A 13079-nucleotide genomic window follows, 5' to 3' on the forward strand; every position below is an offset into this window, starting at 1 on the left:
AGCTCTGCCTCACTCCACGGCCGACACGGGTTCTCGAGGCGCTCGTGTTCGCAGCTGTGAAGGTTCAGGGTTTGGACATTGATATACGTGATGATCGCACCAGCAGCTCGTATTTACAGTGGAAGGCGGTCTAGATCCAATGCCCATCTGCAGTCTAAGCCGAACTTCCATTGTCTCTCGACGGTGGCTGACCTGACTGCAACACACCACAGCACATGGCCGAGCGTGGTGGATGGAAAGAACTAGACAGCTAGGAACCCGGGAACTCACTCGGATATGATGGAGGAAACATGCACCCTAAAAGCAAGCTCCTATACGACAAGGAGCAGAGCATTCGCCCTCGGTGCTGCCCTCGATCAGGACTATATAAATATTCTTCTGGCCTGCGTTCTAGGGACAAGTCAAACAAGCATTGATCAAAGAGAACTACAAACCCACCCACAGGCCCCATCTCCAGATCACACGAGACAATCTTCAAATCGTATCTATCAACGACCGACCCACCCACTAAGCAGCCACAATGTCGACCACCGTGAGAGTCAAACTGTACAACTCCGTCACCGCAGATCAGCACCTCACGACGGCAGACGTCCCCATCGACGGCAAACCCCACAACGTCCGCGACCTCTTCAAACCCAACAATCCGGCCTACCCGGGCAAGGTCACGGGCAACACCGTGTCCATTGGAGACTTCAAGGGCGCGACCTTCACCCTGCTCAGTCCGTCCGGAACCAAAGTCCTGGTGCGAAAGCCCGAGCAGACAGGCATGTCACAGCAGTTCAGCGGCGACCAAAAGCCGCTCGGAAATTTCGACGCGCAGGACTACGACCTGAGCGACTTCACCATCACCTTGAACAAGGGCTCTTGAAAGATTTCAATCGGTTCGCCGACCAGTTCTCTGGGGGTATCGGGTTTGCTTTCTGGCGAGCCACATTCATGCAACTCCTGGTGAGCTGAAGAAAGGGAAAGCGGGGATGCAGCCGTGTATATGTGTGTCATGATGGCGACCAGGTAATCAAGTTTTCTGGTGAAATGCCACGGGAGACTCGAGAAGAGGCCATGGGATTTCTCGGCTGAAGGTTAGGAGATATTATTATAGTATTCCACACACGCCAATGCGAGTTTCCTCATCGAAGTCGCGCATCCACACATCTCATTATCTTCGGTGTTGCCCTCCAACCGATACTTTCAGGTACTAGGAGGAGTGCGTGCAAAAGAAAACACCCGTTGGTGCTTCTCCGGGCCTGTCGCCTTCACAAAGTGATAAAAGCCCTATAAAATGTCGGATTTCAGCCCAATTATCCAAGAATAGTCGCCTCTGATCATTACCGTCAATATCAGCGTAAGATCGAAGGTAAGAAAAAGGGGGTATTGTACAAAAATGCCGCAACAGGACCGTCGCTTAAGGCTCCCGCTCATCCAATAACAAAGGCTCAGATTCCGCAGATTCCTCGTTGTGCTCCCGACTGCCTGCCACGGCGGCGCCCAGGCGAGCTCTGAAGCCGGACAGCTTGGGAGGACGGGGAAGTTCGGGGAATTTGCCATATAAGAAAATCAAACCCCCCAGGCCACACCCTAGGACCACGCAGCCGAAGATAAGGAAGAAGATCGACCAGAGTGCGAGCTGTAGGCAGAATCAGCATTGGGGACAAGACGAACGGCAAGGTTAGGCTGGGGCTTACAGAAGGCGAAGGCGTCTTGACCACCGCCGAGTACGCCATGACCCCATTTGCGGCGTCCAGCGCCGCGATCCTCACATATCCATGGTTCTTGGGAAGCGCAAAGCTCGTCTCGAACCCGTCACGCCTCAATTCCTGGATCGTCGCGAACTCGTGGTCCTGGGCCTCCAGCGTCTTCGCCGTCTCCAACCTCCACCCCGTAACCTCAGTGGCGCCATTCCAACTAACATATACTTTGCCACGCTTCACCTTCACATCTGGCGGCGTCTTCGGCCTCCCCACCCATGGATGCCTGAAAACGCGGTACGATTTTACAAACCCGAAGTCAATGATCTCATACAAGATTTGGGGCGCAAAGTGTGCGTTGCAAAGCACTTTGCCATCCGCCGAGTACTCGACAAAGGTGGGCGAGTTGCCGAATCCAACGAGCACGTTACCGCTCTCCGGGACCAACTGTACTGAGCCTTGGGACACGTTGAGGATCTTGTTCGGGTGGGCGAATGCCCGTATGAGAGTGGCAGTCATCTTCTCCATGTGAAGTTGGATGATCATGCCCTTGCTATATTTGGATGGGCTGTGGAAGACATTGTTGGCGTGGTTGTCGAAGATGGATATCGTGTTGTTACCCTGCCATGTCACATGGTGTTGCCAGGCGAAGTTGGTTGCCCCGTTCAGATCTTCAAAATCATTGTTCTTGCCGCCGAGCTGCCACAGGATGTCGCCTGTCTTCGAACTGATACACACAATGGCGTGCATGTAACGGGCCGAGATGATGTAGTCTCCGGAGTCAGTCTTGTCGACACTGTTGATGTGGAAAAAGTCAAAAGCGTCCTTTTTGGACTTGCCGTGTCCATCCTTGCGTGAAGGCCTGCTGAACACATCCTTCATCCGGATGTGATCTGTGGCGCGCCATTCGAACAACAGAGCCCCCGTCTCGATATCGATCTCTTGGAACAGGCCATCCTGAATCCAGCAACTCTTGCCCAGCCTTAACTCCGTGCAATCTGCTTGGTGTTTGTGATATATCGTTATGAGCGCAGTGCCTTGTGGAGTGATGCGAAACTCATGCGAGTCGCCCTTGAGACCGGCGCCACGCGCATGTATGCGATGGGCGACTTCGTAAGAAGAGTTAAGCTAAAACATTAGTAATGTATCCCATGAACCTAAAAGGAGGGCAGGTCCTACCAGCACATAAGACTTTTTGGAATGCTTTGAGTGGCTGGTCTTCTTGATCTTCGTCCAAAAGGTTAAGTAGTCCTCGCCCTTGTACTGCTGTACATTGAGGTTCATGGCTTGCTCAAATTTATTGTTTTCCATCCAGATCAAGTTGCCTGTCGCATCTAAGATAATTGGGCCTCGTGCCGCTCCGGTCACTAAGGGTCCCCTTGGAGTGAGGAAGAGATTCCCAGAGTCGCACCGGGAATCCCATTGTGTTATCTTGAGCGCCGGCGGCTCGAAATCGACCGAGTGGAAATGCTGGCGGGGATATGTGCCATGAAAGCCCAGATCATACGCGTTAAACGAGAATGCAGCGACCCAGGAAAAAGGGAGAGCTGTGAAGAACAGAAAGGAGCGCATGATAAGATAATCGTTGAAGCATGATAAGATGGTCGATGAGGCATGATTAGATGCTTGAAGAGGCACCGGGTATAAGAATGAAAATGGACAGCAAGCCAACCGACAGATTGCCAGAGACAGTCAGATTGGTTTCTTGAGTTAGCCGGAACACTCGGAACCCACATAAGCCTCGCTTGTGTGTTTGCCGTGGGCCATCGTGGCATGTCTGCAAGGCAAGGTAAAGCCTTGTGCTATCAACGAGATTGATACACAAAACATCGACCAGGAATGACAATACCTCAGACTCACCATGAGAGCCATAGTCTTGGTCGACATCCGGTCCTCGTGATGCTCTTGGGGAGCTCGCATGGCTTGGAAAATGCTTGGAGCTCTTGCTGGGGATCGACGACAGAGCCCACTAAGATTGTATGATGGGCTGGGCCTCTTCTGGTCGCACAGTCAGGGCATGTCGCTTACTCGAAATGGTATGCTGCGGGAGTGTGACTTACCGACATCCGTGGAAGCTTATGACAGGCCAGTTATCCGGACCGGGGCACGTGCCCAGGGGCTGCCTGTGCCGTCACCATCGGTGGGAAGCTCAGCTAAGCAAGACCAAGCAAGACCAAGCACCCACAAGCAAGATGGAACGACGAGCAACGCCGTGGAGAGAAATCGAAATTTGAAGCTTTTTGTTCCCGATCCAATCATGGAGAAGGCATAGTAAAGCTTGGAGATGGCTTGATCCAAACAGGACGAGCGCAGTAGCAGTCGCGAAGTACCGAGTACGCCGTTGTCGCCCACTAAGAAGCGAGGGAGGACTGAAAAGAGGCCTTTTGGAGCCCGAATTCCGAAAAGCCCAGGTGATTGGTAAGTTCCGAAGCTTGACACTTGACTTTGCTGGGCAAAAAGTCACAGGAGCTGAAATTATGCACCAGCATTTGCCATGTTGATCTGTCCTTTGCAGATCTTGTGCTAAGGGGGCGGAAGAGCCTGAAGCAAAGACCGACAACGCTAAAGAACTTACTCGCACCGCATGTAGCAACGCTTCGGGCCTTAATTTCTTGGCATGCCCGTTTATCGGCTGTTCGGGTGCCTCGCGAGAGCAGAAGCAATGGAGTCGATTACTTGGGAGGGTTTCTGATGCGGAAGCGAGGACCCATGAGACGGCTGAGGAGAGATTTTGGGAGTGATACCAAACGGCCAAGGGAGACTGATTAGAGGACACGCTTGAAAACGCCACCATATGCGGTCAAACACGGCGGCCGCCCACAAAAGTGCATGCACAGGTCTCGGCTAGTACAAGAGAAACAGTAAGTTGTCCCTGCGACTCAAATCATATGTATGTGTATGAGGTACTGGGCACCTCGCAGAGACTGCGAACCGGCGCAACATGAAGTCCTCCTTGCGGAAAAATGAAATTCCCTTTCCGGGTTCTCGGTTCGAAAAAGACCGACAGGGTGTCTTCAGGGCCCTAAGGCGGCAACCAAATGGTCCGAAATGGGCTTTTGGAGACGTATGCGCAATCGACAATCCGCGACCTCCAAGGCACTTTCTTCCATAGCGAGAGGACTTTCACAAGCACACACCTTTCTCTTTCATCTTGCCTTCTTTCTCCCCGTGGCCGTCATGGCTGCCTCCACGCCTCTTGACCCTTTCCTCCGTGGAAGCACCAGCAAAAACACCAGGGGACTCCTTCGAGTTATTATTCTAGTGACAATTGCAGCCGCCGCAGTGTCTGCCCGATTGTTCAGTGTAATTCGTACGTGCAAAGCGTAGACTCAACACCACAATCTTTCGGGAAACAGTTGACTGACTATGGTGCTCAGGTTTTGAAAGCATTATCCACGAGTGTCAGTAGGCCCCATGTCAGCTTCCTCAACTGCGTATCCAGTCTGCGAAAGAAAGCAGACGGATGATCCCCTGAGCCTGCTCCTGACACTCTTCAATAGTCGATCCATGGTTCAATTTTCGGGCAACGAAGTATCTTGTGAAGAATGGCTTCTACAGCTTCTGGGATTGGTTCGATGACCGTACGGACACCGCCCTCGACGAGAAAATATTGGATATACTAATAGGTTATAAGGAACATGGCACCCTCTTGGTCGCGTCACTGGTGGAACGCTCTATCCGGGCCTGATGGTCACGTCTGGCGTTATATATCACATCCTCCGGCTTCTGTCCCTTCCTGTCGACATACGGAACATCTGCGTCCTCCTCGCTCCGGGCTTCTCTGGCCTCACCGCGCTTGCAATGTACCTCTTGACGTCCGAAATGTCGTCCTCGCCATCTGCAGGTCTTTTGGCTGCCATTTTCATGGGTATCAGTCCAGGTTACATTTCGAGATCGGTCGCAGGGAGTTATGACAACGAGGCCATTGCTATTTTCCTCCTTGTCTTCACATTTTTTCTCTGGATCAAGGCTGTCAAGAATGGATCTATCATGTGGGGAGCTTTGGCGGCCTTGTTTTACGGATACATGGTGTCTGCATGGGGTGGCTACGTCTTCATTACGAACCTGATTCCCCTTCATGCTTTCGTCCTCATCTTGATGGGCCGATACAGCTCCAGACTTTATATCAGCTACACCACCTGGTATGCTCTTGGAACATTGGCAAGCATGCAGGTTCCCTTCGTGGGATTCCTCCCAGTCAGGAGCAGTGATCACATGGCAGCGTTGGGTATTTTCGGTTTGTTGCAGTTGGTTGGGTTCTTCAACTTCCTCCGGGAGCAACTCCCCGGTAAGCAGTTTCAGACACTGCTGGTTGCCCTGGGTGGAACAATCTTTGCTGTTATGTTTTTGGCTCTCGTGACTCTCACAGTCTCGGGGACCATTGCACCTTGGAGCGGCCGATTCTATTCTCTCTGGGACACAGGATATGCGAAGATTCACATCCCCATTATCGCGTCCGTCTCAGAGCATCAGCCCACCGCCTGGCCCGCATTCTTCTTCGACCTTAACATGCTCATCTGGCTATTCCCAGCGGGAGTCTACATGTGCTTCCGCAACCTCAAAGATGAGCATGTCTTTGTCGTCATCTACGCCGTTCTTGCCAGCTACTTTGCAGGAGTCATGGTTCGTCTCATGCTTACACTGACCCCGGTAGTGTGCTGCGCTGCTGCACTCGCCCTTTCACATATACTCGACACCTACCTCTACCTGCCGACGCCTGCCGAGAATTCGACCGACGGTAGCAACGGGTCTGTTAAGGCCAGCAAAATTTCGGCAAACCCGTCACTGCGGTCTACCAGAAATCCCCTAATTGGCATCTACTCTATTGTGTCGAAGTCGATGATTACGTCAATGGTCACTGGTTTCTTGCTCCTGTTTGTCGCTCACTGTACGTGGGTTACTTCGAATGCGTATTCATCCCCTTCGGTCGTTTTGGCCTCAAGACTACCGGATGGATCTCAACATATCATCGATGACTACCGAGAAGCATATTACTGGTTACGGCAAAACACGCCTCAAGACGCAAAGATCATGTCATGGTGGGATTATGGATATCAGATTGGAGGTATGGCTGATCGGCCGACATTAGTGGACAACAACACTTGGAACAACACGCACATTGCCACCGTTGGGAAGGCCATGAGCTCCCGAGAGGAAGTCAGCTACCCCATACTTCGCCAGCACGACGTCGATTATGTTCTGGTTGTTTTTGGAGGGTTGCTGGGATACAGCGGTGACGATATCAACAAGTTCCTGTGGATGGTGAGGATCGCCGAGGGTATCTGGCCGGAAGAGGTAAAGGAGCGAGACTATTTCACCGCGCGTGGCGAATACAGGGTCGACGAGGAAGCCACACCAACGATGAAGAATTCCCTAATGTATGTGCTGTTATTTGTCCCGTCAAAAGGTCCGACTAACTTACGCGGGTCACAGGTACAAAATGTCGTACTACAACTACAACAACCTGTTCCCAGCAGGCCAGGCACAAGACCGCGTCCGTGGCTCTTCTCTTCCTGCACAGGGTCCGGAATTGAGTACGCTCGAGGAAGCCTTTACAAGTGAGAACTGGATCATCCGGATCTACAAGGTCAAGCCTTTGGATAATGTGGGGCGAGATCACCAAAGTGCGATGGCCTTCGACAAGGGTCACAAGAAGAAGCGGAAGGCTGGTGCCAGAAAAGGTGCCAGAGTCCTAAGAGTGGACTGAATTTGCAAGCGACCTATCCCGCTCACAGGTAGTGCGAGTGACAACTGGCGGAAACATAGGAATCATGTTGTGACGAATAGACACAAAATTTTAGGTGGAATAAAAGCGCGCGACATGCCACTGGTTTGTATAAACAGAGAAACTATGACCATCACTTTGTCTCTCCCCTATCGTGTACGAAGCGCGAACGATAGTGAGTAAAGCTCCGAGAGAACTCGGATTTCCAGTGACAATACACAGGACTCGCGTCCCAGGCTCGCTGTCGCATTCCATCTTCCATGTAACATGAATTGTCACAATCATCCAAATAAGGAATTTACACGCTTTAAAGCGGCGTAATTATTTACAGCCTCTTTCTGTCGCCATTGCAAAATCAGTCACAGACCTCCATCCCTTAACGTTTCATTTTTTTGTTGGTTCCTAGTGTTACCTGGTATTCGTTCGTCACGCGTTGAAGGGATATGGTGGAGAGTAGCAAACGAAAAGCCGCAGAAGCTGGCTTTTCACGCTCGCATCTAGACACGGAACAGACTCTCGCCGATATCCAGCCCTCCGAAACGTCAAATACGGCTCATATCTACGGTGCAGTAGCTAACAGTATGAGCGGCAAAGACTCAAACCTCTCTGTCCCGCGGGACTGGACCGTGGCTGAATCCAAGTCTTCTCGGAAGAAAAGACGCAAAATTGAACGAGATCCGGACGGCGACCCCAGCATCAGCTTCCTCAAAGGAAGACCTGAACGTGTTGATCTCAAGGCGTTACAAGACCTTGTCCTCTATATTTTGTCGGATGGCATCGCACCGACCTGGCTGGCTGTTAAGAACGCTAAGCAGATCAAGAAGGTGGTGGTCTTGATGGTTCCCTCCCTCGATCGCACAATGCTGGAGGACTCAGCGCTATGGAACACCATATCTGAAGACGGCGAGATAACTGGCATGAACAAGCCTGACGAACCATCTTCGGGCCATGATTCTGCTTCTCAAGCTCAAAGTTCAGCCTCAGCCGACACTTCACCCATGGATTCGCCACCAGAAACTGCCCTCCATTTCCCATCAAGCCATGTCTCTCCAGGAAACTTGGGAGATCGTCTCCTCCAACACATCATCGAAGTTCGTGCCCCGGGAGATTCACGTCTGAGCAGAGTTCACTCTCCACTTCAGGGCATGCTCATCGCGCCATTCTCGGAAACTTCCAAGCAGAAAGCCCAGAAAAGCAAGAATGACAAGTCATTCCACGGTTCCCGCACTCCCATCGTAGACTTCATCCATTCACTCAACGAACTTCAAGAAGCAGAATATCCGATCCACCCCGCAGCGTTTACGGATCCGAAAGATGCACAGCTAGAGAAGGAGCGAAGAGAGAGAACAGGCCAGTCTACTCCTTCTGGCTGGGTGGACACCGATGTCTCTGTGCCCAGGCCGCAGGTCATGTCTTCTCCTCCTCCAAAGGTGTACGATTCTTTGACGCAGGGTCTGAAACCATATGCTTTGGATTGCGAGATGGTTCTGACAAGCGATGGAAAGCATTCCCTTGCGCGCGTCTCTGTCCTTGACTGGGTCGGCCGAACTGTGGTGGACAGGTATGTCAAGCCGGCGCTGGCCATCGAGAATTACTTCACAGAATTCTCTGGCATAACCGAAAAAATCCTTGAAAATGTCACGACGACCTTGGAAGACATTCAGAAAGAGCTACTCCACATCTTCAGACAGGACACGATCCTCCTTGGCCATAGTCTCGAGTCTGACCTCAACGCGCTGAAAATGACCCATCCGTTTGTGATTGACACGTCAATCATCTATCCACACCCACGCGGTCTGCCCCTACGCTCCTCCCTGAAGTTTCTAGCAAACCGTTATCTCAAACGGGAGATTCAAAAGGGCGGAATGAGCGGCCATGACAGCGTGGAAGACGCCAGGGCGGTATTGGACCTGGTAAGGCTGAAATGTGACAAGGGACCTACGTGGGGGACTTTGGAAGCCAACGGCGAGAGCATCTTCCGAAAGATTGGAGGGACGCTGAAGATGGACGCCGAGGGAGAGGTTGTGCTTAAGACCACAGCCATGGTGGAATACGGAACACCGGAGAGGGGACTGGGCAGAGATGCAACATACAAGATTGGTTGTTCGAATGATGACGAGATTGTACGGGGAGTTTTAAGGGCTGCTCATGGAGATCCAGTTGACGAGGCAACAGCGACGGAAGAGAGTAGCAAAAATGCTGCTGAATCGAACCGTGCAGGGCATGATGAAGAGAAAGCACCCCAAGCCCCCGATCAGACCATTCCGCCAGGTGGCGCTGATTTTATCTGGGCTCGACTTCGCGACCTCGAAGCCGCGCGAGGCTGGAATATCCATCCCAGCGACAAGTTTCCGGCGTCTAGCTCTGCCTTTGCTGCCGACGTGCCCCTACCGAACGACCAAGCAGAAGAACATCTCAGAATTACCCTACGTCAAACCGCTCAACGCATCTATCGAATCTATGCTAACCTACCTAGTCGAACGCTGCTCATTATCTACAGTGGTACTGGTGATATGCGGCCGCTTCTACGGCTGCAACAGCTTCAGGCCCAATTCAAACGGGAGTTCAAAGTCAAGAAGTGGAGCGACATCTCAGTGAAATGGACGGATGTTGAGGAGCAAGAGATGAAGAAGGAGTGTGAGAGAGCAAGACAGGGAGTCGGGGTCCTGGCACTTCGATGAATGATACAGAGGAAGACGGATATACCGAGTTTCCGACCCTGCCCTCAATGAGGCTTTGCCAGCATCGAGAGTCTACTTGATTGGCTCCCTTATGCGAAGCTGCTCGAATGCACGCGAGTCCTTGGACCTGCCATCTCTGGCGGCACAGAAGGTTTCGGCTCGCCTCTCGCACTTCTGGGGATTTCAAATCCATCCGCTTCAGTGACGCCCAGTCAGTTGCACGTTACTAAGCTGTAATCAACACTCTACGTACTTTTCTTGTGCGCAAGCTGCGAAAACGTCTCCTGTGCGAGAATGGCCAGCAAGGGAGAAACGTCTTTGAAAAGACGGGAGAAATTGGTATCATTCGACCCGTGTTAGGGTGTATCAGATCAGAAACCGATGCGGTCTACTCTCGTCCTCTGCCGTCGACCGATTCCCTTCTCTGCATGGGAATCTAGTCGAAGAGCCTGGCACGCTATTCATGCATGATGGCGGGAAAAGTGCTGAGCTCGACTTTCAAACGAGTCGTGGCGTGAACCCAGAAAGTCAATAAATGGGGTATCTTGATATATTCATTAGGGACTATTCCACGATCCATCTGCCATGAAAGCGTTCATGCATGCCTACGTATTCATCGCCATTCTAGTTTCTGTTTCTTCGCCTCGCCGCCCTGTATTGGGCACTTCTCTGAGCAGCCTTCGAGTTCGGCCTTTTCCTCTTCCGATCCCCGTTCTTCTTTGAAGTGGCACGGTGACCTTCGAAGACCGACGCTCGCTTCGGAGTCGCACCTCTTGCGGAGATCGCATGAGGCTTGATCTGCATCTTCCTGGCACGCATCACGCGGAGCTTTCTCGGCAGCATTGGCGGGAATTTCTTCTCGTTCAGGAGCAGGGCGGCCTCGACGCTGTTCTCGTCCTTGAATTGGACGTATGCGAACCCTTTGCCCACCCGCGTCTCTTGGTCCCGCACTACGCGCACGCTTTCGACCGTCCCGACTTTGCTGAACGTCCGCCACAGGCCTTCCTCCGCGTCTGCGGGCTCCTTGGCCGTCGGCCGTCGTTTCTGCTCTTCGTCTGCATCCGCTGCGGGTGCCTCTTCGTTGACGAAACTCAAGTTCCCGATGAAGACGCACCGTTTGTGGTCGATGGCCGATGGCTTCGCGAGGTAGTCGACTCTCAAGTGGCGATCAAGCACAATGGTACCGTTGAGTTTCTCTGCCGCCAGCACCGCGGCAACGTCAGTGGAGAAGACGGCGTAGGCGTTTGTGCTGACGCTCGTCGCGTCCATGAGTTCCTTTTTGGCGTATGTGGCTTTCTTCGGACCCTCGCCCGACGCATACGCCGTGGAGCGGAAACGGACCGACTCGAGTTTGCCTGGTGTCTCCCCCTCCCGTCGTGTCTTCAATATGGAGCGTAGGTGTTTGTACAATGCTTTCTTTGCCACTTTGGTCTTGATAGCTTGAGTGGATACATTCCCCAGGAACACGGTTCTGTTCAACTTGTCTTGGTCCTTCAGCTTGTTGTCCAAGGTCTCATGTTTCGGGACGCTGCGTGAACTGTCGTCAGAGCCAGAGGCGGATGCGTCGTCATCAGGGTCGCTCGAACTTCCTTCGCCATCGTCAACCTTCTGCTTCGGTTTCCTCTTGCGGTTTTCCCGGTCTTCTAGCAGCTCGAGCCGTTTGAAATATGCCTGCTCCAGATCGTCCTCATCGTCGGTACGCTTGCGCTTGTGAGGCCTCTCGCCCGTAGCTTTGGCTACCTGCTCAGGCGTCGACGCTTCGCCGTCTGAAGACTCATTCTCATTGTCACTTTCTTCAGAGGCATCGGAGCTAGACGAGGATGCTTCATCTTCGACTGTGGGCTGTCGGTGCGATGGAGCTGCTTTTGCTGAGGTCACAGCCTTCGGCTGCACCTTGACTGGTCCAGACTAGAACGAGTGTGTCAGCCTCATTTCCGGGCCAGTTGGTCAGGTGTCTTACGCTGGAAGCAAATAGAGAAGCAAGCGCAGGATCGACTGCTTCATCTTTGGCTGCCAATTTGCTTGTAGCTGTGATCGAAGGCGCGGCTTGCGCTGCAGCCTTGCGTTTTTCCGACTTTGGCATGTTTGTGACTCCCACACGACAAGTCAATTGCTCGGTCTGGGCAATTCTCATGAGGACATGCACTGTCGCATTTTCTCGCAGTCCGTTCGAGGGCCCAAAAATTTCGGCGAAGCAAGCAAATCGAAAAATGGGGATAAGCCGAGGTGCAGGAGAGGTTAACTCCGACGCTAGCCTGCAGCACCTGATTCGTGCCTATGACATCGCCCACCCAATGTTGAGAGCCCCATGATTCAAGGGCACAACCAAGCCAGCCGCCCGCAGCCAGTCTTTGCTCCCTTGTGTCCCTGGCACCCTGCCCCTACCTACCACCTACCGACTTGTATGTAACTTTTGGGGGCTACGCTGCGATCGTTTCTCCACCGACGCCAACACGCCTGCTCCTGCATTTTGTAACCTGCGGCTTTGACCATTTCCACTCGCATTTGTCTTCAGCAGAGCGACCCTTTTTGATTTATATCGGTAGTTGACCTGTGGAATCGCTTTCACTCGTATCTCGGCCTTCCAAGTCCACCCTACACTCTACAGAAACCTCCTGCCCCGCGGGCAATCTCCTCTGACAGTTACTCACACCATCCCACCTTCATCCGCCTCGAGTGTTCGATTGTCCCTCGAAGTCATACGGGCGGGGTGCTCCTCTCACCATCTTCCTCTCTTATGCGGGAGTGAGATTTGCCAAAGTCACTGCCCAACGACGAAGCCCTCAGGCCCTGTTGCCGTTGCGCCCATGATACTACCCGAACCCAGCGCAAGAGAGGAGAACATAAACACCATGCTATTGTGAACTGCGATTCATTGACCATTATATCGTATGTCGACTCATCTGTCAACTTCTGCAAGTTCCGCATTCTTGTTTTCGAAAACGCGGAATTGTGCTGACCATCGACGCTCGTTCAAGGCGACACCGG

The 13079-nt window shown here is 52.5% G+C and overlaps 5 protein-coding genes across 5 annotated transcripts; 3 read left to right on the forward strand and 2 right to left on the reverse strand.

Annotated features, from left to right (window-relative positions):
* Positions 1 to 520: 520 nt before the first annotated feature.
* Positions 521 to 868, forward strand: AYL99_02789 (hypothetical protein; the record flags this gene model as incomplete). Its single annotated transcript, XM_018834305.1, has 1 exon — positions 521 to 868. One exon carries the CDS (start codon positions 521 to 523, stop codon positions 866 to 868), a length of 348 nt encoding a protein of 115 aa, XP_018696929.1.
* A 534-nt stretch (positions 869 to 1402) lies between these two features.
* On the reverse strand, positions 1403 to 3257 carry AYL99_02790 (hypothetical protein; the record flags this gene model as incomplete). Its single annotated transcript, XM_018834306.1, has 3 exons — positions 1403 to 1624; positions 1683 to 2813; positions 2865 to 3257. 3 exons carry the CDS (start codon positions 3255 to 3257, stop codon positions 1403 to 1405), a joined length of 1746 nt encoding a protein of 581 aa, XP_018696930.1.
* A 1605-nt stretch (positions 3258 to 4862) lies between these two features.
* On the forward strand, positions 4863 to 7392 carry AYL99_02791 (hypothetical protein; the record flags this gene model as incomplete). The annotated part of the gene is made up of 5 exons (XM_018834307.1): positions 4863 to 4995; positions 5063 to 5086; positions 5186 to 5266; positions 5320 to 7063; positions 7119 to 7392. The coding sequence occupies 5 exons, from the start codon at positions 4863 to 4865 to the stop codon at positions 7390 to 7392; spliced, it is 2256 nt and encodes a 751-aa protein (XP_018696931.1).
* A 461-nt stretch (positions 7393 to 7853) lies between these two features.
* Positions 7854 to 10091, forward strand: AYL99_02792 (hypothetical protein; the record flags this gene model as incomplete). Its single annotated transcript, XM_018834308.1, has 1 exon — positions 7854 to 10091. The coding sequence occupies one exon, from the start codon at positions 7854 to 7856 to the stop codon at positions 10089 to 10091; it is 2238 nt and encodes a 745-aa protein (XP_018696932.1).
* A 624-nt stretch (positions 10092 to 10715) lies between these two features.
* On the reverse strand, positions 10716 to 12174 carry AYL99_02793 (hypothetical protein; the record flags this gene model as incomplete). Its single annotated transcript, XM_018834309.1, has 2 exons — positions 10716 to 11999; positions 12052 to 12174. The coding sequence occupies 2 exons, from the start codon at positions 12172 to 12174 to the stop codon at positions 10716 to 10718; spliced, it is 1407 nt and encodes a 468-aa protein (XP_018696933.1).
* Positions 12175 to 13079: the final 905 nt, after the last annotated feature.

This window comes from Fonsecaea erecta, assembly GCF_001651985.1.
Source record: "Fonsecaea erecta strain CBS 125763 chromosome Unknown Scaff2, whole genome shotgun sequence".
Lineage (NCBI taxonomy): Eukaryota > Fungi > Ascomycota > Eurotiomycetes > Chaetothyriales > Herpotrichiellaceae > Fonsecaea > Fonsecaea erecta.